Source organism: Bombina bombina, chromosome 6, assembly GCF_027579735.1.
Source record: "Bombina bombina isolate aBomBom1 chromosome 6, aBomBom1.pri, whole genome shotgun sequence".
Lineage (NCBI taxonomy): Eukaryota > Metazoa > Chordata > Amphibia > Anura > Bombinatoridae > Bombina > Bombina bombina.
The window spans coordinates 543221567-543248189 of record NC_069504.1 but is presented as its reverse complement, the minus strand read 5'-3'; the positions used below and the strand labels follow the sequence as shown (position 1 = coordinate 543248189).

At 37.2% G+C, this 26623-nt stretch overlaps 1 protein-coding gene across 1 annotated transcript in view; it reads left to right on the top strand.

Moving 5' to 3' along the window:
• The window catches only part of GLDN (gliomedin), an 80142-nt gene extending 76458 nt beyond the window's left edge, over positions 1-3684 (top strand). The window contains exon 10 of the mRNA XM_053719897.1: positions 2982-3684. Coding sequence (XP_053575872.1) covers positions 2982-3453 — 472 coding nt within the window. The 3' untranslated portion in view covers positions 3454-3684. The remainder of the gene's footprint in view (positions 1-2981) is intronic.
• Positions 3685-26623: the final 22939 nt, after the last annotated feature.

The window sequence follows — 26623 nt, the reverse complement described above, 5'->3', positions numbered from 1 at the left end:
TTATTCTTGGAGTGGATGACTTCATGTATTGATTAGATATTTATGACCCAAAGCCATTAAATCTATATTTGGCAATAACCAATACTGTGTCAGACAATGTCAATCGTTCTGTTGAGGCTTAGAAGATTTTTTTTTTATCATCTGAGATAATCTGCTTGACAATTGCTAGATCCATAAATATGAATTGTTGTGATGTTCTGAAAATACATTTCTGTTTTTTTTTTCTTCTTGTATTGGCATAAAAGTTTGAATGCTTCCTTGAAATTTAATGTAGAATACTGCTGCTCATTTTTTTAGGTGTTTTTAGGTGTCTCTCGTCACATTATCCAACTAATCCAAGCCATTCACGTCATTAAGTATCAACATACATCCACCAATTTTCAAATGGTTTTGAAAGAATGTATTCTGTAAAGTTTCTCCCCATCATTGAGTGCTGGAATCTATAATCAGGTATAATCAATGATAATATGTCAAGGCACTGCCCCTTTCTACATTTGACCATCAACGTCTGTTTTAGATTTTCTTCAATACCAATATGAGCAAACAACTTTATTTTGTGACTACAAACCTTCAAAAAGAATACTTTAATGAAATGTATTCATTATGTGGCCCCTGTAATCACTGGAAGATCATTTTTAGGATCTCTGATGAAGCGCATGTATGCATGCCCGAAACGTGTCAGCTAATAGGGAGAAATCTTTTTGTTCCCTATGGCTTAGATCCAATAAACTAAGGATTGCATATACTATGGGACTCAGCATTCTTTTCCTATCTGCTCCATGCTCATTTTTATGAGCCTCATCCAGGCCTCCTGGAATAGTAGAGCTCTACCAGACAGGTTTAAATTTGTCTGGAAGTGCTCTATAAAGCACATGATTTTCACTGGAAGTAAAATGGCTTTTGTTCACTGAACACTCAAATATGCTTGACTAGAAAGGTTCCTGGGTTTACGTGTGAAATCTATGGAAAGAGCCTAAGATAATTGTCCACTCTGGGATGCCAGAAACAATTAGGGGTAAAACCCAATTATGGTATTGCTGATAAATCAGTGTAACAACTGTGCAGTAGTTGTTTTTAACAGGACCTGAAAAATCCAAGCGGTTGATCATAATCTAAAGGCCTTTTTGGGTCTTTTTCTGGCCAACAACATCTTTTAGAGACCAGTTTTGCTGTTTCAAATTCAACACCTTAAGGCACTTGATACAGATCTGAAATATTATTTGGAAACAGTCTGTTATATTGCATGCGTGCAAGACACACTGAAATTGTCTCAGGACACACTTTGGTGTATTAACATACATGATATCAATTCATTGTACTCTATAGGCTGTCTGCAATGGTCAGGGCACACATTTACATATGTATAGAGTAGGTTCATTTACTTACTAAGGGCTAGATTACAAGTGGAGCGCTAACAGGCATAAACAGGGATAAATAACCAGTGGTTCGCGGTAGTAATTAGCGATGATAAAATTAACCAGAGATCAGATTAATTTTATAAATGTGCCCCAAATGCCCCCAAAATACAGTGTATTGTATTTTATTAAAAAATAAAATTGTAGAATGTTTAATATTTAATAAAATAACTGTACTAAGCAGTTTTTGGGGGCTAAAGTTGGGGGGTGTAGGGTGTTAGAAAAAAAAAAACGGCATTGAAAAGTACCTTTACATTGCAGTCAATGGGAATTGTGTGTTCCCAGTAAATATATATTTATATGCTTATATACATATATATTTATGTGTTAATATGTGTATATACACATAAATATATATGTATATAATCATATACATATAAAATTTCTGCTATCGCTGCGCTACTTACCCCCTTCGCTTAGGTTCTGTGTTGTCTCTGACGCTATCAGAACAAGGTTCCTATTGGAGCCTATAGAAGCATGCTCTCATGAGCACAATGCTTCTGTGCAATGCGAACCCAAGATCACGTTCGCATTGCTCCTTACTTGTAATACTAGCCCACATTAGTGTACGCTGGTCTTACAAAGTGGAGCGCAAATATTACTTTAGAGAAAGCAATTTTTTGTGCTCCACTTATAATCTGGCCCTAAATGTGTTGAGTATATTATATCCTGTACAGCTAAGGTGATATCAAGGAAAAGTTAGATCAGGACAGCAAGAAATAAAGCAATCTGTTTGTGTTCATGTTTCTCACTATCCTGATTGTCACTATTAGTATTAGCGTCTTCATAATTGTCCTTGCAAACAGAATCACACAATTGTGCAGTCAAAAAGAACCTATTGCAATCCAAATCCATCCTAGAAACTGCTTAACCATCTGGATGTCATTTGTATATAGACATGTTTCAGGTCCCTTTACACTTTAGTGATACTAACAAATTAATTAAAAAGGCTTTATAAATGATTTTCAGGTAGCCGATTCTTAGAGCTTAGGGGGTTGTATGGGGTTTAGGAGGATGTGAGGTAGCTCCAAAGACCAAGTGCTATTTTATTAAATAAAAAAGCAACAACAACACACACACACACTATATGATGAGTAATATAACAGACACTATTGATACCTATGAAAATGACCAGAGTTTTTTTAACTTATTTTTCTTTTCATCTACCAATTTGGATGGCGGATAATCATGAGATCCACCTTGCCCTTTGAATAATCTGCCCATTATTCAATATAAAAAAGTATATCTAAAATGTAAACTTAAATACTATTTGTTGTGTCCCAAGTATTCTTGAATACCTTTACTGTATTTGAACTTGAATACCTTTACTGTATTTGAACTTGAATACCTTTACTGTATTTGAACGTACCCTTTATGATAGAATGCTACTCCATCTATCCTTAAAAAGTTCTTAGCTAACTCATAAAAACATATGAGCTTAAATTAAAAAAACAAAATCTAATTTATTATATGTATTTTATTATCAGTCATATAAAAAAGGGAATCTTATAAATTATGAATACCTGCTTGTAGAACGTTTAATAGCGTCCTCTTTTTTCCCCCCAGGTATAATCTTGAATCTGCATCTGTACAAACATTAACTATCAACAATGCAGCCTTCAATGGTCGGAATTATCTCTTCGCAAACTCAAAAACCTACTTTCAAATAGCTGCTGATGAGAAAGGTCTGTGGATAATCCACTCCTCGGATATAGATAAAAGCATCATTGTTGCACACTTGGATGAAAAAACATTTTCTGTCATCCAGCATATCAATACTACATATCCAAAATCTAAAGCCGGCAATGCTTTCATAGCATGTGGAATCCTTTATGTCACAGACACCAAGGATTTCCGGGTGACGTTTGCATTTGATCTCTTGAAAGGAAAGTCGGTTGAAGCAAATTTTGACCTGAGGTCTTCTTCGTCTGTTCTTTCTCTTTCTATGCTTTCCTATAACCCTAAAGACCAACATCTGTATACATGGGAAGATGGCTACTTATTGCTGTACCCTGTGCACTTTGTTTCTAAAACATAAAATTGTGCATGCTACTATTTTTCACTAAAAGGTCAAATTGAATTGAATGTACAGTAAGGATTATTTATTAGTAATGCACACAATGCTCTTATTTATATGCCTCAATGAGTGAACTTTATACAGATTTAAAATAAGATTTTTTTTATAACCTCTTTGAAACTTGACTAATGTATTCATCTATAAGTATTTCATACCAGAATTAAAGAAATAAAATTATTCTGGTTTAAATTAGTTATTCAGGTACATATACTTGATAATGTTCTGAATCTCTAACCCTGTGTGTAAATATAGAAATAGAAATGCCCCACCATGTAAATTTAATGCATACATTACATTTAAAACCCACCATTATATTACATATTTAAAAATACATATTGTAGTTTAAATATATTACTCCATAAAATGTGAATTACTAGAATATTTCAAAACAATAGTACTTACCATAAAGAAAACACCACACCACAATAAACAATTTTCTTTGTTCCTTCGAAAAGAGAATGTTTCAAAATCCAAAAATATTTTTAAAGGGACCTGAAACCCAAAATCTTTCTTTCATACTTCAGATGGAGCATATCATTTTTAAACAACTTTTCCAATTTACTTATAATCAAATTTGCTTTGTTTTCTTGGTATACTTTGTTAAAGGAACAGCAACACGCTGCTGGGAGCTAGCTGAACACACCTGTTTAACCAATGACAAGATACATAAATGGGCAGCCACCAATAAGCAGCTAGTTTACAGTAGCGCATTGCTGCTCCTTAGCCTACCTAGGTATTCATTTCAACAAAAGGATAGCAAGAGAATAAAGTAAGAGACTCTGCCTGAGTCATGAAAGAAAAAATGTAGCTTTGATAGGGCTTGTCTGCAGCAATACTGAGGGGAGAAATATTTAAAAAGACAGTGCCAGTAAAGATCCTATGTTTTGGAACAATGGATGAGGGCACCAAATGCTGACAGAGAACACACAAGGGAATACTTTCCACTTAAAGGGGTATGAAACAGTGCTCCATTAGCAAAAAAGAAAATATATGTTAACTCAAAGTAAACATAAAAAATAAACTGCTATTTTGCCTTCATGTAGAAAGCCCATCCTGCTTGTAGGGCTGTGACAGGAAAGAATGGACACTGCACAAATGAAGATACAAAAAATAAGAAATAAAAATTATAATCGTTTTATGGATGAATGATACATATTGCAATACTTCTATTAAAGGGACACTAAGCCCATTTTTTTCATGATTCAGATAGAACATGCAAGTTTAAGCAACTTTCTAATTTACTCCTATTATCATTTTTTCTTCGTTCTCTTGTTATATTTATTTAAAAAACAGGAATGTGATGCATAGGAGCAGGACCATTTTTGGTTGAGAACCTGGCTTATGTTTGCGTATTGGTGGGTAAATATAAGCCTCCAAAAAGCAAGTGCTATCCATGGTGCTGAACCTAAAATGGGCTGGCTGCTAAGATTTACATTCCTGCTTTTAAAATAAAGATAGCAAGAGATCGAAGAAAAATTGATAATAGGAGTAAATTAGAAAGTTGCTTAAAATTTCATGCTCTATCTGAACCACGAAAGAAAAAAAATTGGGTTCAGTGTCCCTTTAAGTATAAACCACTGCTCAGTAATTTTTTTTTATTTCAACAATAAAACAGACTGTTTAATTTACCTTAAGAAACAAAACATTTATAACGTACTACCTATGGTCTGAATGTTTAACAATGTCAGTAAATAAAGTTTATTGTTTACTGTCCCTTGGAGGATTTATTGCCACTTTTAAAATTCATAAGGCTATCCTCATTCAAATTGTAGATATCTGTAAAACATGGTGAATGCAGGATTATATTTGCAAGCACATTTCTTAATGTGTCATACAAATTTTCGGATTAGGAATTTTTGTCACAAAGTTGAAAGAATGATCATTTTTACTAACCACAAAAGCTATACACTGTACACTAATAATACACACCCTCAGTAGATTAACAAAACCAAATCCCTTTAGTATTGGGAAAGATGACACACATACACGCCTATGTAGTATGTTCTTCAATAAATGTAACTTTTTAATTGTTTATATTGGAGAATCTTTTTGGCCGGTTCCAACTGATGATTAAGTAAGGGAACACAACAGCTCTGGCCACGTTCTTTATATCCACAGTGGAGAATGCTGAGTTAAAGGGACACTGAACCCAAATTTTTTCTTTTGTGATTCAGATAGAGCAGGCAATTTTAGGCAACTTTCTAATTTACTCCTATTATCAAATTTTCTTCATTCTCTTGGTATGTTTATTTGAAAAGCAAGAATGTAAGTTTAGATGCCGGCCCATTTTTGGTGAACAACCTGGGTTGTCCTTGCTGATTGGACAGGACCAATAAACAAGTGCTGTCCATGGATCTGAACCAAAAATGTGTTGGCTCCTAAGCTTAGATGCCTTATTTTCCAAATAAAGATAGCAAGAGAATGAAGAAAAATTGATAGGAGTAAATTAGAAAGGTGTTTAAATGTGCATGCTCTATCTGAATCATGAAAGAAAAAATTTGGCTTCCCTTTAAGGTTATACTGATATCTGCTAAATATTCAATCCAATGTCTAGCTTGTTCACTGAACTTGAAATCTGTTTATCTTAGAATTTAATTGCATAGGTAATACTAAGCAGCTTTTTTTTTTTTTTTTTTTTTTTTTTTTTTACAAAAAGAGACAGAAAGATGTTATCTCTAAAAATAGAAAAATCTAGTCATTAATATCTAATCTTGTGTATTTACTAGTGAACAATATCTAATTAACATTTGTTGTACTTCTGTATGGATAAGGTTCTTACTTTCAAACCATTTCACAAGCAAATCAAATTATTAATGAGCTTAATATTTTACAAAATGTCAGATAACCTCCAAAAGGTTAAAAATAAATTAAGTTGCTACTAGGCTATACTACCCAAAAAACTACTAAATCTCTGAGAACGTTTGTTCTAGACAGGGCCACTCTGTAAAACTGATTATAACTTATAAAGGAGAAATATTTTCATTTCTGAATGTTGAAGATTCAAATAATGATTGAAAGTCTTAGAACATTCTGAACCTAAATATATGATTTCATAATATTGTGTGTGATTATTAATTTGGACAGAACCTTAGCAAAGAATATAATTTACAATACAGGGTTTTAAGAAGTCTGTTACATTAAGAGTTTAGAAGTGCTCTATTTATGTTGAAACCCCTTTGGAAAAGTATGAGATAGGTCCTAGTACATAGTGTACTTCTGATTTTAAAGTTGTTAATTTATTCTGTTAGAAAATGTATATACTATTTAAAAAATGTTTTTCTTAGTTAGATGACACAGTTGCTATCTAAGTTAAAAGCCTTTCCTGCCCTGTTAAAAAAAATAATTGGTTAGTTAAAGGGATATAAAACCAAAAAAATGTATTTTGTGATTCAGACAGAGCATACCATTTAACCCTTTTGCTGCTAACCCTTTTTTTACCCCAGTGCTGAGCCAATGTTAAGCTTTTGCTACCTACATTTAAATCCTAATAGTAGCCATATGTGAAATAAGTATTGTGGGGATAATATAGATTAGAGAGGCCCCATTGTGTAGTAGGAAACAAAATCACTTTTTTTCTTGCAAGGTGTTCACTGTTACCACAGTGATCACTTGACTATACAAACAAAATTAATATATTGTTTAAGAGGGAATTGTCTACTGGAAAATACATTTTTACACTAAAGGGCTAACCATACCATTGAACTTTTGGATTGTATGGCTGCTTGTAGTGATACTTGTTATAGTATGATAACCAGTGTACTCACTTATAATTATACTTACCTCTGCACTTGTCATTTTAGCGCTTCTGGGCTTGTTTGGTTCTCCAAATATTCTACTTGAGATATATATATATATATATATATATATATATATATATATATATATATATGCATATATATATATATATAGACAGCAGGCACGGTTAACATTACATCCACCCAGGGTGCTTCCCGCAGAATCTTAAATTTGTTTACGGAATCGGCAGACATGGGTCTTCCCCTTCTCACCCTGTCAGTAGATGTGGAAATATTGCTAACGTTTATTCTACCCCTGTTTGAATACTTTGTACTATTTATCCTGAGGGTGCATCACGCCCCCTGATTGGCTATGTCAAGCCTCTATTCCTGGGCATTGCCCAGTTGCGCTGAGCATGCTGATATATGTTTTGTACATTAGACGTGGGGTTGCGTGTGGAGTAGCAGCCTGTTGACGTTGTTTATGTTTATTGGTATCTTGACATGGTTGCCTTACGCATACTTTTCAGCCCTGCCATTTGTATTTAACATGCCCCTTGGGCTCTACCACATAGTCTAGCCCCTTGATTGGCTCACAAGGTCACACCTCCAGACCAGACAGTATTAGACATCCTGATAGCCCGGCACTCGAGGGGTGCATTGTGTACCAGCTATACGGCTTGTTTACTAATTACTGGCCAATTTTGTAATTATATTATATATAGTGCTACGAGGTATTGTGCAATTTGATAGATTGTGTTCAATTTACATATTATGCTGTATGTTATTTCTGGGTGATTGGCTTGACTGTCTGGAGGTCGGGTGCTCCTTCATGTTGCAGTACTGTTGATTGGCTATATCATGCCTTACCCAGTATTGGGGGCCGTTGTTGCTAGTTTTGGTTGCTATGGAAACCACCCACAGGCCGTAATCAGATTAAAGCACATATGGCTTATCAGGGACTGATATCACAGTTTCCCAAAAGGTTTTTCACTGCTCCTTTAACCTATTGTGAGCATTGCTATGTACACATTTTTGCTATGTAGTTCTTTTATTATGATAGGGCACTTGGTTTTAACTTTTAGTTAATATGTTTATATGATTAGGTACAAGGAAATGAGGAGATGTGGAGCCGCTGTATAATAAAATCAATTCTTTATTCCAAAAAGTTAAAATATGGGAGGCATCCCAAAGCAAGTGTAGGCAACACACAGCTGCTCATTTCCTTGTGCTGCTACTAGCTCCGGAACCGCTGTACCCGCCTGGTCGGGCTTTCTTCCAGTCAGCCCAGGTACCTTGCTTCCTGCTTTAGTCTCCCCCCCCCGCACACACGTCATCGTGGACGTCAGTGGAGCCTCACTTCCGGATTTCGGAGACGCATGTGGAGAGCGTGTGCTGGGGACAAGCTGAATCAGCTGCCGAGTGTGCATCGGCCTGCGGAGGATACAGACATAGTCGGGCAGAGTCATTTAAGAGCCTTGGTATCCTCCTCGCATCCACATGGATCAGCCTTCAAGGTATTCATTCAGTCTCACTTTTGCATTGAGGTGGGGGGGGGGGGGCAAGGATAGCGTTGTTGCATATATAAATAGGTCCTGGTGAAGATCCTTAACATTTTATGGACTCTTTTTGTTTCATCATGAACTTTTGCAGTGTGCCTACTCTCTTCTAATTCAAGTATATGATTAGGTAGTCACATACACTGGGAGGGCAGTGGGAGTCTACTCCTGTTGATTGCTGATTGTGGGAGTGGCATCACAGGTGATGACCTGGAACTGTATCACTTAGGTTAGTTTAAAAGGCACGATGGTAAGTAGGTTGTGTATTGTTATTTTGTATTGTCTGACGAAGGGGGTAACACCCCGAAACGTTACATTAAAGGTAACTTTGGAAATCCTGCCGAATGCATCCCCATTCTTTACTAATATATATATATATATATATATATACAGTTGTGCTCATAAGTTTACATACCCTGGCAGAATTTATGATTTCTTGGCCATGATGATAACACAAAAACTTTTCTTTCACTCATGGTTAGTGTTTGGCTGAAGCCATTTATTATCAATCAACTGTGTTTACTCTTTTTAAATCATAATGACAACAGAAACTACCCAAATGACCTTGATCAAAAGTTTACATAAAAGTTCTTAAAACTGTGTATTGCCCCCTTTAACATCAATGACAGCTTGAATTCTTTTGTGGTATTTGTGGATGAGTCTCTTTATCTTCTCAGATGGTAAAGCTGCCTATTCTTCCTGGCAAAAAGCCTCCAGTTCCTGTAAATTCTTGGGCTGTCTTGCATGAACTGCACGTTTGAGATCTCCCCAGAGTGGCTCAATGATATTGAGGTCAGGAGACTGAGATGGCCACTCCAGAACCTTTACTTTATTCTGGTGTAGCCAATGACAGGTCGACTTGGCCTTGTGTCATGTTGGAATGAACAAGTACGTCCCATGCGCAGCTTCCGGGCTGATGAATGCAAATTCTCCTCCAGTATTTTTTGATAACATGCTGCATTCAACTTGCCATAGATTCTGACCAAATTTCCTGTGCCTTTGTAGCTCACACATCCCCAAAACATCAGCGATCCACCTCCGTGTTTCCCAGTAGGAATGATGTACCTTTCATCATAGGCCTTGTTGGCTCCTCTCCAAATGTAGCCTTTATGGTTGTGGCCAAAAAGCTCAATTTTGGTCTCAACACTCCAAATGACTTTGTGCCAGAAGGTTTGAGGCTTGTCTCTGTGTTGTTTGGCATATTGTAAGCGGGATACTTTGTGGCATTTGCGTAGTAATGGCTTTCTTCTGGCGACTCGACCATGCAGCCCATCTTTCTTCAAGTGCCTCCTTAGAGAGTCCTGTATTTCACCTGAAATTATTTGTGTGTTTTTCTTTGCATCCGAACAATTTTCCTGGCAGTTGTGGCTGAAATTTTAGTTGATATACCTGACTGTGGTTTGGTTTCAACAGAACCCCTCATTTTCCACTTCTTGATTAGAGTTTGAACACTGCTGATTGGCATTCTCAATTCCTTGGATATCTTTTTATATCCCTTTCCTGTTTTATACAGTTCAACTAACTTTTCCTGCAGATCCTTTGACAATTCTTTTGCTTTCCCCATGACTCAGAATCAAGAAACGTCAGTGCAGCACCGGATGAAAGATGCAAGGGTCTGTCAGGAGTCCAGAAAATCATTGACCTTTTATACACACACTAATTACAAGCAAACAGATCACAGGTGAGGATGGTTACCTTTAATAGCCATTCAAACCCCTTTGTGTTAACTTGTGTGCATGTTATCAGGCCAAAATCACCAGGGTATGTAAAAACTTTTTATCAGGGCCATTTGGGTAGTTTCTGTTTTCATTATTATTTAAAAAGAGTAAACACAGTTGATTGATAATAAATGGCTTCAGCCAAACACTAACCATGAGTGAAATAAAAGTTTTTGTGTTATTTATATTCTCTGAAAAATGGCCAAGAAATCATAAATTCTGCCAGGGTAGGTTAACTTATGAGTACAACTGTGTATATATATATATATATATATATATATATATATATATATATATATATATATATATATATATATATATATATATATATATATATATATATATATATATATATATATATATATTTATATATAGGAAGACTGGATGTTAGCCAGCCTGAATTTGTTGGAGGAGTCTTACACCTTTTAATTAGTTGCTCTGGTCTCTCCCACCTTGTCTGCATTTCCTTTACATTTTCCCGACTCACTCATCCCTTTATTCTTCTCTTTCCTCTTTATCATTTACTTTCTTTGGGTATAGCACAGTACCGGTATCAGCGCTAGAATGATTACAGCAAATGAAATAAAATTCTGAAAAGCCGGTTATCCCTAATGGATAAAGGTGAACTCGTAGCAGAATGTTTCCCAAATGTTTAGCCAGGGAGCCCCTAGGAATTACCAATGTTGTCATTGTCTGCTGCCTGTTATGGAAGGTGTGTATTTTCATGTAGCCACCTGATGAAGAAGAAAGCTGTAATGAAATGAAAACAAACGCAGCCCGACTCAAGTGAAGTATATTTAATGCAGAGTAAGCTCACACAGCAAAATGGCAACTTACTAGCATTTAAAACAAACAAAAGCATATACAGATAAATACAATCCCTCCGGTGCAGTCTGTATCCAAATGCAATCTCCCCAGCACTCCTGCCACCTCGGTCGAATGAAACCAAATCTGTAGTTATACGCCAAGGATTGGTGGCAACAGATCCGGAATAGGTAAGTTAATGTCTCTACGTACGTTTCGTCTGAGAACGCTCAGACTTTTTCAAGAGATAATGGTATGTATTGCAGAGGCTCAAACCGGCTTTTTAAATGAGCCAATGCACTTCTAAGAACTGAAACTGACCAATAGCATGATGTGACACGTCATCACAGAATATGCAGATTGGACATATAAAGACTAAATAATGTCAAACAAAATAAATAGATAGAAAATGCACAATTCCAAATCTAATAATACATAAAAAAAAATAATGCAACATTTAGAAATAATGTAACATTTAAAAACAATACAACATTTAAAAACATTTGAAACAGATGCTGTGCAGACATTGCTAAGCGATATAGCAAAAAGTGCAGACCTAAGCATGTTCCAAATGCAGGATCTAACATAACTCAAACCACTGCTGCTAGCACTCATAGTATGCAACTAAAACCCGCATAATGGCAACATTTAAAAGATACATATCAACAGAAAAATACATGTCCACTAAAAAATCCACTGCAAAATATCCCTACAATAAATATTGTTAAAAAATGTACGATTAAATTCTTTTTGGAAGATTGATAAATACATTCTAAAATAAATGCATGAGTGAACATTATTAGGATAGAAAGCAGGCAACAATAATCGTGTTATTACATAAATGCCTGAAGATAAAGTTTAATATTTAAACCCTGTGGATGCATGGAGTCAAGTAGGTAAATCCAATATGACTCCCTTTGAATCTTAAGGCACATGAGGTCCTTATTGTGCCGGATTCTAAAGTGTTCAGAAACACTAGGTGTTGTTAGTCCAGCTTTAATATTATTAACATGCACACTCAGCCTAGTTCGTACATTCCTCTAGGTTCTGCCAATGTAGATTATCATTAGATTGCAACTACAGCTAAGGAGGTAGACTGCATAACTAGTGCCACAATTACATTTATATTACATACTAGTTGGTAAGCCTGCCCAGAGGGCCGTCAATGTGTTGTTAATTAAGAAAATAAAAAAATTGAACTACAGAAAAAAATAAATAAACACCCCCTAACCTAATGCTAAACTACCAATAGCCCTTAAAATGGCTTTTTGTAGGGTATTGCCCTAAGTTTAACAGCTCTTTTAAGAATTAAAAATACTAAGACCACCTAACAGTAAAACCCCCACCCACCAAAATAAAAAACCTAACAAGTCCCCCCTAACAGTAAAAACCACAAACCACCAAACCCCCCCCAAAAAATAAATAAACCTAACACTAAAAACCCTAAGCTATCCATTGCCCTGAAAAGGGCATTCAGCTCGTTTGCTGCCCATCCCACATTACTATAGCTCCGGCTTACAATTACCTCTATAATTGACCGTTCAGTTAAGTTTACATTGGATAATTTGGATGTCTACTGGTTCATAGAACTGGAGTATACAACATAGCAAGTAGGAGACTGTGCTGAAAGAGGAAATATATATCGCTATATGGAGCCTTACACTGAATCTGCTGAGGAGCGGGCATTTTTCAGCCCACGTGTGGACATCATGCTAGAACTATCTAGCTGTGAGAATAAACTGTTGGATGTCCTACATACCCTGTTTCTGGGATTGAAACAGGACCTTATTTCGGCATGTGCCATGCAAGCTGCTGATCCCGAGATTGAGACTGGACTGCGTCTGACACTGAAGCTGACTCGGGAGTCTGCCATGCGACTTGAGACAGCTGGGACTAATGGAACCCGGGTAGATAAGGGAAGACACCTGTAAAGCCTATTCTCATACTTGGCGGTGAAACGACGTTCTCACATAAAATATATCAGCGAGATGACCTGCAAACCTTAGAACACGGCCAATCCCTAGTCAATCCTCCTATGGCAACACAAAAGATTGCTCAGTCAGATGATATTTCCTTGTCAGATGTTTATGGGAGCAGTGAAGCACTAGACAGAGACGAACTATATGATGACGGGACCACAACACCGGATACCAAAGGTCACTACTTGGCTATGATTGATAAGAACATTGAGCTCTGGAGCGACATGACAGTACCGGAGACCTATGCCTCTATATCAATGAAGGGAGGGAGTTTGAATCTAGACTGCACCCCGTTCCTGGGAAGATATCTTGCTATCATTCGAACTATAGTTACTGATCCTAGGATTAGCTTAACATCACCATTGGGTGCAAAGTATATACTACCAGATGAGCAGCGAGTCATCTACACTCCCTGGTGCAGGGAGGTGTTTTTTGGGAGAGCTGGATGGTCTGTCTATTAAGTTGAAATAGGCTGAGCTGTTCGGTCAGAGTACAATTTATGTGGCTCTATATGCTATAAGCTGCCACGACATATACTCATGCCGACTGAAAGAACTCATACCAAGGTTCTCTGAGATATTTGCAACCCTTTTGACATAAGCTGAATAGTTAAAGTTAAGTTAGAGACACTGCACTACATCAAAGTCTACTATGTGGTGAAGCCATAACTGTAAGTGTGGTTAGGGCTAACTTACTAGGTTTTCCTTTGCCGTCAAGTTTTGAAGGCCTAACATGTATTTTGACACATTATGATGGGTTTATGCTGAGGGAATTAGTCATGGATGTTCTCTGTCAGCGGCCGGGGCAGAGGCATCCAAATTTATTTACAATTATACTCACATGAGATTGTGTGTTTAAACAGTTAGGACCTACCATACTATAATCAAGTGTCTTAGGGGAGGCACCACCATATTCCTATGTTACTGTCAGTGTTTACCTAACTTTCTTATAATAGAAATTATTCTTGGGCCTCATCAGGGTGCAACTCTCAAATATCTCATGCCATATATGTTACTTAGCCGCCATTTGACACTGAGCTCCTTATGTTGCTCTACTATCATAACATCATATTGAGAGTCCCTACAGATTCAAGCTCTCCTATTCTTCTGCCACCCTCTATTAGGTTTTTTTTTTATTTACTAAATCAATATAACAGAACATATATGTTTCTCAAAAGAGTTTTTCCATAATATTAGTGAAAAAGTTACATATGGCCCTGTGTTTTGGGTTCACTTTATATATATATATATATCTATGTTCCAGTTACGTAGTTGTTATTTTTTCTTTGGAGCCTTCCTTACAATGGTTATTTGCTATCCCTTGTTTTAATGGACATACCACATTGCCAATTAATGGGATAACACTTTAACCATTACTTCTCTGCATTAATAATGGTACCTAGTTTATGAGGTTAGTGACCTGACTCTATACTCTATAGCCTTTGCCACTACCAAGATTATGGCAACTTCTCCTTAATGTATTATTGGAAAGGCTGATGTGTAACTTTAAGTTACTATAGGTTTCACTAGACCCTAATATCGCCTGGGTAAACCTTTTAGATATATGTTTTCTAAGGCTTAGTTAACGGCCAGTCAAATTGAAGGTTCATTTGTATACCTACGCTGTAAGACATAAACATCCACCCTACTTTCTATTATACTGTAAGTCACACAAGTGTTGATGAATCCCAAATTCGATTGCATATTTCCATACAATGGTTTCCTGGAGGATTGATACTACTGACTGACTCTACCTCCTCCATAGGGACTGAATGCTCCCTTTTAGTTTTCATTAGGGTACCCTAGTATAGATATTTAACGTATTCTTCTGGCTATTCAACTGTCCTGATCATACTCAAAGCTACATATGTGGCGTATTTCTATACTCCCTATTTTATAGCTTTATAGGCTTCAGACGTCCATGTCTGAGGTGTAGATAAGCCCACCGTTTAACACCACAGTGCCAAGAAAATCACCCATAATATAAATAATACATGATACAGAATCTAGCATTGCGCTCTGCCTTACCCGTCTGCTACTTCCTGCTTCCTCTCTCCTACGGCGCAATGGAGCGTGGGGTGACGTTACTCGTGGACAAACAGCTGTAGGCATCCAGACAATAGCGCTCCCTTCATCCAAAAAGCACTGAAAATAGGTACAGAATACAACAAAGAAAAGTCCAGATCCTAAGTGAATATAAAACTTACAATTTATTGAAAAATCCAAGTAAAAGCACTGTATATCAGCAGATACAGTTCATCAGACCAAACTGACATTCATAGCATAGACAGCTGGGCAATCTGCAGCAGTTATTTTGGCTGTGCGTGCAGCCAGCATTCTGCTGACTGCCTCGCGCTGCCAACATTCCATTGAGGATGCGTGCGCAACTGCTGATGGCGATGGACATTACAAATGCAATTATAGTATAGATTAAAGGCCTTGGATTTGTCAAAATTATAAAAATAGCTGCCTTTTCAATGAAACTGCACATCCCACATCTGCTAACCCTACATCTATATGTGCCTGGCTTCTTTTCCAACCATGTTGTGGTGAATATAGTGTCCTTGTTTGCACAGCCTAATTTTGTAGGAGCCAACATATTTTTCAGATCTCTTTTTTTTCCTAAACGTCACTAGGGGTTTCTTGTGTAATATCCCACCTAGAATTGGATCTACTTTCAGAACCCCCCAATGTTTTCTAAGGATGTTTTGGATATCTTTACTCCCATGATTAAAAGTGGTAATAAACCTGACCTCATTATTATGTACAAGTCCATCGGGGACCAATTTTTTTAATTTTAGCTTTCAGAATTGTCTCCCTTTCCATGTCTTTGACTCTATCTTTAGCTGCTTGTATAGTTTTCAGGTCATAACCTTTTTCAATGAATCTGGCATCTAAAAGTTGGATCTCCTTATTATAATCCACCTCCCTGGTACAATTTTTTTTGATTTGTTGATACTGTCCCAGGGGAATGTTGGTTTTCCACCTTGATAGGTGGCCACTCTTGGCATTAAGGAACCCGTTCTTATCAGTTGGTTTGCGGTAATTAGCTACCGCTACTTTACTGTTCTCATCAATTAAAACTAAAAGATCTAAAAACTCAACCTGTTGTTTATTAATCTTGGAAATAAATCTCTGATCCCATCAAAATCAGGACAATATCGTCAATATAGCAATAGTATCGAATCAGATTGCTTATGTGGGGATTGTTAGCCTATATGTATTCTTCCTCAAAATTATGCATAAATAATTTTGCATATGATGGGGCAAATGTGGTCCCCATTGCAGTCCCTTAAACCTGTTGATAAATATAAAATAATTATGGTACAGTATAAACGTAATGCCTGCTATAATAAATTCCAGGTGATTTTGGGGTATGTTTGCATTTTCTAACGTGTCCTTTACGGCTTTAATGCCCAGCTTATGTGGAATACACGTGTAAAGTGATGATACATCACATGTAATCCACATGAAATCATCTTGCCATTGTATACCCTCAAATATATTAATGGTGTGTAGAGTATCCCTAAGATAAGCTCTAGTAGTTTTAATGACTGGTTGTAAATAATGATCAATATACACAGTTATTAGTTAAGGACCCAATGCCCAAAATTATGGGCCTTGTAGCAGAGATAAGCACTCACTGGACTTCAAAGTAAAAATTCAAAATCAAGATTTGTTTGAGATGGTTCTGCATTTGACGAAGGAACCTATGTGGTTCCGAAACGTTATTCTCTGCTTTTAACTTTGATACAATAAATGTGAATTTTTACTTTGAAGTCCAGTGAGTGCTTATCTCTACTACGATATTTAGATTCTTCATACAGCACCTTGGCAATTATAGACTTTCGTTATAAGGAGTGCATCTTTTTGGATATATATATATATATTTATATATATATATATATATATATATATATATATATATATATATATATATATTTACACACATACATACATATATAGATAGATGTATATACACATAAACACACTTCAATAAAATGGTGACAGTCCATGAGCCATTATATGTGGGATTAATGTCCATACCTACAGGAGGAGGCAAAACACCCCACACAACAGAGCTTTAATCCCTCCCCCTTTCCCATAACTCCTGATCATTTTTTGCCTCCAGAGTGATGGTGAAATGTACTGCTCTAGAAGTTGATTGAAAGGCTTTCTCAGTCCTATGTGAGACCCATTATCCCCCCTCAGTGAGCTGGGAAAAGGACAGAGGGGTGTGCAGGAGTACAACGGGCAGTGACAGTAAATCTTCTTTTGAGAGTTTGTTACTAGCCTGCCTCAGGTGTCGCTTGGATTTTTCATGCAGCCTATTTCACACAGCCTCAAGACATAACTACATACATAAGATAATATTACATACAGTTTTAGGGACTTTTTAAAAGGAAAACACCTACAAAAATTGGTTACTGTCATTTTATATTTATGAATTGCCCTGCTGTGTGGTAACCATTTTCTCTTGCAGAGAAGGAGCTCTAAGGGGGGAAGGTTAGTTAAGCACTCAGGCTTGGTGCAAATTTCATTATTTATTTGCTGGGCTTAATTACATTCAGCTTAAAATAGCGATTTCAATAACATTTCTTAGTGTTTAATGTGACAGTACACAATTACTGTAGCCCTTAAACTGTCTTTCCCTTTAAGAGGTGTGAACCAATCAGCCTATATAATGCAGCTGCTACTTCATTACCATGCTTGGTATTGAAGTTTGAACAGCTTCCTGCTCAGCCTGCTTCATTTTTGTTAGAAGCTTATTTCTCAAAGTTTTCTCTCTTCTGTGGATATTATTTTTCCAACTTACTACATAGGAGTACTTTTGTTAAAGTTTCCTTCTACAAGAGGATTTGGATTTCCTTTCTCCTGCTTTCCAGCCTCCTGCAGATATTTTCAGCATTTCTTCATTTTCACTTCCTGTCATCATCACACAGCAGCTCCCAGCAGCACTTTCAGAGTTTTACCTGTAACACTGCTGTGTCTTCACACTCCTTGCCTGTAGTTCCTGTTCAGTGTTCCTCTCACCTCACACTGACTGCTGCCTCATCTTACCAGATTCCATCTCCTCTGACCGGTCAGTGACATTTTCTTTTGAGGGTAAGATCTTTCCTCACTTTTACTTATTGTTTATTAACCTAGGTTGCTGTTAACACTTCTGCAGATTTCTATAGACTTGAATTTATTTGGCTTTTGAACCATTATTCCTACAGTCTTACCAAACATCACTTCAAGTCTCTTATATTAAATTTGACTCATTAGGAAGTAAGTTATTTGTACAAGCTTTGCATCTAGCTACTTCTATTTTAATGAGACATATCCTTACACAAAATACTAAGTTTAAATATTCTTAAAGAAACAGAACCACATATTTATATTATGAACTTATATCCTGCAATAGGGATTAAGAAATTAATTTCACATATACTGTTCATTACAGCACCACTCCTATTTGGTCTGGCAACAGCACCAAGAATCTTCTCAGAGGTTCTCAGAGCACTTTTCTCTGTAATGAGAGCTCAATGCATGGCAGTAGCTTCTTATCTAAACGAACAAAGGAGTGTCTTTAGCTCCTGCGTTTCCAAGGTTGGAAAATCAACCTCCTGAAAAGCTCTCTACTACCACAAACCAGAGATTATAACAATGAGATTAGCTTTCACAAATGCTCGCAGACTCAAACTGCAGGCGGAAACCCCTTGCTCTTCTTCTCCTATCTCTTCTTAATACAAGACATTCTCTAACTTAGGGAGCCTCATTTATCTGTCCAAATTGGGCAGTAATTACCCTAGATGCCAGCCTGATGGGTTGGGGCACATTCTGGGGTTCCTGGAAAGCTCACAAAATCTCCTCAGCAGGCGAGGCTACAATAAACATCTTGGAACTATGTGCAATCTTTAGGGCTCTACAGACTTGCCCCCCCCCCCCCTGTTAAGACAGGAGTCTTTTATAAAGTTTCAGTTAGCCAATGTCCCAGTAGTGGCTGACATCAGTCACCAAGGCAGTACTTGAAGCAACTTATCAATGAAATTCTTACTTGGGCAGAATGCCATCATTGCATGATTTCAGCTTCTCACATTCCTGGTGTGTACGATTGGGAAACAGACTTCCACAGTCCTTTCACCCTGGCGAATGGTCCTGAAATCAGGATTGTGAATCTCTAGGGAGGGTCAGACATAGACTTTATGGCCTCTTGCTTGAATGTACAAGTTACCACATCAATGTACGAGATCCATAAGTGACTCTGATTTACGTTCCTTCCTCCCTCTGTTTTACTATCCAGGATAAAACAGGAAGAGACCTTAGTGATTCTAATTGTTTTGGCATAGCCTTGCAGGACTTGGTATGCAGATCTGGCAGAAATGTCTTCAAATGTCTTTATAGATTTGAAGAGATATTACAAGTGTATAGTGAATACAACTCTATTTCAGAGTCCCACTTATGCGGATATCACCAAGTATAACCCCTTAATGACAAGTGACGTACCAGGTACGTCCTGCAAAAACTTGCAGTTAGTGACAATGGACGTACCTGGTACGTCACTTGTCTAAGAGAGTGCTGGAAGCGATCGCAATCGCTTCCAGCAGCTCTCAGGGTATTGCAGTGATGCCTCGATATTGAGGCATCCTGCAATACCCTTTAGAAAGCATCCGATGCAGAGAGAGCCACTCTGTGGCCCTCTCTGCACCGGTAGCGATGCGGCCGGTTCGTTGGTGGGTGGGAGCGCAACAGGGAGGCGGGTGGGCGGCCCATCGCTACCCAGCATCCGGCTCCTGTTAGTGCAATGTGCACGCCGGGTGCCGGGAGCGTGCGGGGGGCGCGCATGCGCGTGCGCGTGCGCGATTACCTACCCACACTGACACCAATGAGTGGGAAGAGGTGGGGGAAAGTAATAATATAATAATAAATATATGAGGATCTGGGAGGGGGAGGGGGTTGGGGTATTGTGGGGGGCTGCTACACTACAGAAAAAATTAAAATGGAAATAAAAAATAATAAAAAAAACACTTTTTTGGGGGGCAAATTGGGTACTGGCAGACAGCTGCCAGTACCCAAGATGGCGGCAATTAGGTAGGGGAGAGGGTTAGAGAGCTGGGGGGGGGATCATGGAGGTTGGGGCTAAGGCAGGAGTCCATCACAGCTAAAACATTTTATTTTTTTTTATTAAAAAAAAGAAAAACTCCTTTTATTTAGTACTGGCAGACTTTCTGCCAGTACTTAAGATGGCGGGGACAATTGTGGGGTGGGGGAGGGAAGAGAACTGTTTGGGAGGGATCAGGGGGTGGGATGTGTCAGGTGGGAGGCTGATCTCTACCCTAAAGCTAAAATTAACCCTGCAAGCTCCCTACAAGCTACCTAATTTAACCCCTTAACTGCTGGGCATAATTTACGTGTGGTGCGCAGCAGCATTTAGCGGCCTTCTACTTACCAAAAAGCAACCCCAAAGCCATATAAGTCTGCTATTTCTGAACAAAGGGGATCCCAAAGAAGCATTTACAACCATTTGTGCCTTAATTGCAGAAGCTGTTTGTAAATAATTTCAGTGGGAAACCTAAAGTTTGTGACAAAATTTGTGAAAAAGTGAACTTTTTTTTTTATTTGATGACATTTGGCGGTGAAATGGTGGCATGAAATATACCAAAATGGGCCTAGATCAATACTTTGGGTTGTCTTCTAAAAAAAAATATATACATGTCAAGGGATATTCAGGTATTCCTGACAGATATCAGGGTTCCAATGTAACTAGCGCTAATTTTGAAAAAAAGTTGTTTGGAAATAGCAAAGTGCTACTTGTATTTATGGCCCTATAACTTGCAAAAAAAGTAAAGAACATGTAAACATTGGGTATTTCTAAACTCAGGACAAAATTTAGAAACTATTTAGCATAGGTGTTTTTTGGTGATTGTAGATGTGTAACAGATTTTGGGGGTCAAAGTTAGAAAAAGTGTGTTTTTTTCAATTTTTTCCTCATATTTTATATATTTTTTATAGGAAATTATAAGATATGATGAAAATAATGGTATCCTTAGAAAGTCCATTTAATGGCGAGAAAAACGGTATATAATATGTGTGGGTACAGTAAATGAGTAAGAGGGAAATTACAGCTAAACACAAACACTGCAGAAATGTAAAAATAGCCATTGTCATTAAGGGTAAGAAAATTGAAAAATGGTCCGGTCATTAAGGGGATAATATAGTAAAATACTATCACATATTCATCCCAATTAGTATATAAACGGAAGGCATACCACACTGGTGGCGATTTAAGAGTGATATAATTTTGCTCCAAGTGAATCCTCTGTGTCCCCACAGTAATCGCTCACCTCTGTGTAGCTGTTTGTATCACCTGCTTCACAGATCGCGTGCAGCCTCCCTTTCACACTGGAACATATTCTTCAGTATAGGATTCTAGCTGAGGTTCTCCAAAATCCTCTCATTCAGGAACAAAGCAAGCAACACCAATGTCGCTGTCCCAGTAAGGAAAAAGGTAGGGAGAGATTCCAATGGTTAAAAGTTCAATTTATTGAGTATAGACATTAAGACAACGGCACAGCATACAAACACACTCCACAGCTGACGCGTTTCCTGCCTCACGGGCAGTTCATCAGAGCTAAGGAAACAAATGTTACTAACAGCTGTTAAATTAGAAAGGGTGCGGTGATCATATCCAATCACAATCTGATATAGCAAAAACACTCACAATTTAACTAATTCGCACCCCAAGAAAAATATCCAAATACAAAGTAACAACATTTACAATACAGCTTAAAATAGAACATTATCTAAAATAAATGTTACAAGTGTAACAAAATTTAATGTGAACCTTGTATGCAATACTCTTAAAGGCTATGTGTGGAAACGGCTTTTGCATAATATGTAGCTAACTAATATATACAAGATAAATGCAATCCATTTGTAGTAAGCAAATGCAAAAATAGCCATAATCACAACAAGCCCATCAAGAGGTATAGAGTATTTACAAATCATGTGAATGAAAACTTTAGTGAAAGTATAATTATTCTGGAAAATATTTTATGTATAATCTAAGCACATCAACACATTGTATGACTAGAACAAACAAATACTAATGTACCTCCTAAAAGCGTATGATGTTAGAGCAGTTAGTCTATAGCACACATAATTTGCTCTACTATGAATGGAATTCAAGAGAGTGAAAATTACTTTCTATATATGTATAATTTAACATTGCTAATTTTATTGATCCCTAATGGGCAACCAGTTTTTAGGGTATAGATCAAAAATATCTCCTCCCTACTGAGTGCCTGATATCTGTCACTTCCTCTATAAATTGAACTTTTAACCATTGGAATCTCTCCCTACCTTTTTCCTTACTGGGACAGCGACATTGGTGTTGCTAGAAATGTCTTCAAGACAGTGTTTGTGTCTTCCTCAAAGGAAGGACCTTCTATCTCTAGGTCCCTTCTTCCACCAAGATCTCAAATTTCTCAATTTGATGGCATGGTGAATGTCAGATTTTTTTTTCAGAGAGGTGTTTCAGATCAAGTGATAGACACTTTGATTCAGGCCAGAAAGCCAGTCACTTATCACAAAGTCTGTAAAATTTTCCTCTCCTGGTATGAGTTTTAGAATTACTGTTGGATTTTCAGAATTTACAGGATGATATGGATAAGGCTTTATCAGCCAGTTCCCTTAAATGCCAAATTTCTTTTATCACATGAAGATTTTGAGACTTCCTGACATTTAAGCCTTTGTTCTGTGGAAACTTAAAGGGACAATTTACTTGAGAATTGTTATTGTTTAAAAAGATAGACAATCCCTCTACAACCCATTACCCAACACTATTAAATTAATATACTTTTACCTCAATGATTACCTGTATCTAAGCCCCTGCAGACTTTCCCTTATTTCAGTGCTTTTTACAACCTTGCATTTTAGCCAATTAGTGCTGGTTCTTGTACAACCATGATCTTTCTCCACAAGATTGAGCACAATGTTATCTACATGTCACAAGCACTGTCTGGCCATTTTGCAAGATTATAAAAGCTAATGAAAAGCACTGAGATAAGTGACCACATGCAGGGGCTTAGAAACAGGCAAACTTAAAGGTTATAAAGTATATTAATACATAACATGTTGGTTATGCAAAGCTGGATAATGGGTAGTAAAGGAGGTATGTATCTTTTTTAACAACAACAACAAAATCAAGTAAACTCTTCCTTTAACTTGGTTATGGGTGTTCTTCAGACTCAGCCGGTTAAACCTATGCATGGTCTGTAGCTTAACTGTTGTCTTGAAATGTTCCCTTTGTGTTGGCCATTTCCTCATCCAGAAGAGTGTCTAAGCTTTCTGCTCTATCTTGTGATTTCCCTTCACTGACTATTCATCAGGATAAAGCAGTTTTAAGAATAAACTACTCTATCCCGCATTTGATGGCTCAAGGACTCTCACCATCTTATGAAAGAAAACAAATTTTATACTTACAACTTTATAACAGATGACGGCAGTATAAGATTGCACTTCTTTTACCCTGCTTTTCCTTTCCCATTTTCTCCTTTCTCTTGACCATGTGTATTATTATGGAATCATGGGAAAGTGTGAGGGATTAAAAGCTCTGTTGTGTTGGGCGTTTCCCCTCCTTCTATACGATTGGACTTTAATAACCCATGTGATGGCTCGTGGACTCTCACCATCATGAAATAAATTAATCAGGAAAACATACAATTTTTTGACTTACGGGTGGAGAAATTGGAACAAGCACTGCTGCCAAGAATTTATTATTTTTCATAGAAAAGAATCTGATGAGTGTAAGATTACATGTGAACATGCTCATATTGGCATTTGAGATATTCATGAGGTGCTTTGCAGGATAAATAGAAAGATAAAAAGACTTCTAGGCAAACCAAAGAGTGTGACAATATTTTTAAGGGGACAATAAAGTCAAAATTAAACCTTCATGATTATGATAGATCAATTAAATTTTAAACCATTTTCAATTAACTTATCATCTAATATTTTTGTTCTTTTGGTATCCATTGTTGAAAAGCATACCTAAGTAGGTTCAGGATCATCAATGCATTATTGGGAGCTAGCTGTTGTGATTGGCGGCTGCACATGTATACCTCTTGTCATTGGCTTACCCAAAAGCTCCCCGTAGTGCATTACTACTCCATTAACAAAGGATGTTAAGGGAATAAAGCAAATGTTATAATATAAGTGGATTGGAAAGTTGTTTAAAATGGCATTTTCTGTCAGAATCAAAAGTAAAATGTGCGGTTTCATGTCTTAAAAGGCACACTAAAGACAAAATTATTGTCAAATATTACTGATGGAGTAATCTACATTCTGCCATGTACATCAGTTCTCATAAACCACCCAGCGCAATATTTAGCAGTATAAGATAGTGGGCAGTTGGCTGGACTGGGGCATATTCGTATTTTTGCAGACCAGATCGCTCAGGACTTTGGCGGGCCTGAGTGGGCAAGACTTCATCACCCACCCCCCACAAGAAATCAAGCGAATAGTAAAAGATTCACTACTAATCACAATTTTCCCTCTGTTTCCTGAATAATGGTACGAGGCATGGAAGTTACAGTACAAAGATTTTCGGGAGGAAGTGTGTGCACAGCTTGAACAGAATTTCACTGAACTGCATTAACTGTTTGATAATTGTTTTGGCACTATTCCCTATAAAGACTCCCTACAAAGTTGGCCATTTCTCCCCACTCAGTGCTGCAACAACCAGACATGTAGTGATTGGGAACCGTATTCCACCTCCCCTATAAGATTACAAGGTGGTCTACAGAGAGAGACTCCCCACACTATAAATCTTGAAGAGCTGGACTTGCCTGCAAAACTACTAGCAGGTTTTGTAACGGTCGACCCAGGCAGGATTTCCTGATGCCGATTTAAGTGTCCTGCCAGACAGCTCAGGAGAATGTGGTCACTTGTAGGGCTCGTCTCTTTTTGGAGCCAGATTTCTTCTTGTGAAAGAGCAACACACTAAGATCTGTGCAAATCCAGATCTTAGTGTGTTGCACTTTCACATCAGAAAAAGAGCCGAATGCCACGAGCGTTTGACTTCTTCCGCATTCAGATGCTACATTTGCCCAAGCCTTTTTTTAACCAAATGCTTTGGTTACTTTTTAATAATGGGGCTGTTAAGTTAGTACATTTTTTTTTCTGCAGGTCTATGATTGCAATATGGTGTGTTATGCATTAAGTGTTTGCTTATTCCTCAATTCAATGATATAGTAATCTAGCAAGTGTCATGGTTAGATGCCCACACTTGGTTTAATTTACTTTATTTGAATTACATTTGACCCTTGTTTAAATATTTGTCAATATAGCATATGTGCTTCTGTTACTTTATAATACCATATGGTCTCGCTTGACTTGCTAATGCTATCATCAGTACATATATCATTACACTTTTTATTGGGTCCCTTTCTAATATTGTATTTTCTAGAGGTGTGATTGTATCCTTAGTGTGGCCTATAGCTTCAGTTCTAAAGTTATTTCTCTAGTTTAACTCTGCTAATTAGAAAACAGAATTAAATTAGTTAGATTATACATTCAGAGAGGTTCAGACATTATCAATAGTTAATTTTCATCAAATTAACCTTGGAGATCTCGCTGTATGTAATCTGTACATTATATTCATTATTTTAGATACAGCTTTATTGGTTTTGATGCCCGTGCCATGCACTCGGTATCCTTTTATTTTCTGTTGTATAATGTCTGTACACTATATGATATAAAAACGTCAATAAAAATAATTTAAAAAAAGTCTTTTTGTATGCACATTTTGAGGCACCAGCTCCTACTGAACATGTACAAGAGTTCCGTGTATATGTATATACATTTGTGATGGCTGTCTGTCACATGATTAAGGGGGAGTGGAAATAGAAAATAACGTAGTATTATACACGTCTATCCTGCGCAAGATGGGCATTACAGGTCTGCGGCTCTTGGAAAGAAGGAGGGATATGACTAAAAATGTAATGGAGTTCTTTTTATCTGTAGTCAAATACTTATTGGAACACAACTTTTTTTTCTTTTGGATGAGGATTCTACTTAGAGAGATGCGAGACAGCTATGGGGGCCAAGTCTGCCCCCTCCTACACCAACCGTAGGTTGGTGGGATGCTGTCCATCTATGGTGATGAAAACCCATTTAAAGATAAGACTGTAGTTTTTCTGAGATTTATTGACAATTTCTTATTTATATGGAAAGGGTCTGAAGATGAGGCTACTCACTTTGTTAAACTTCTTCATGACAATTGTATAGGCTTGCAGTTCACAAGTGAATTCCAGAAAAAAGAAAATCATTTATCTTGACATAACCCTAAGAGGT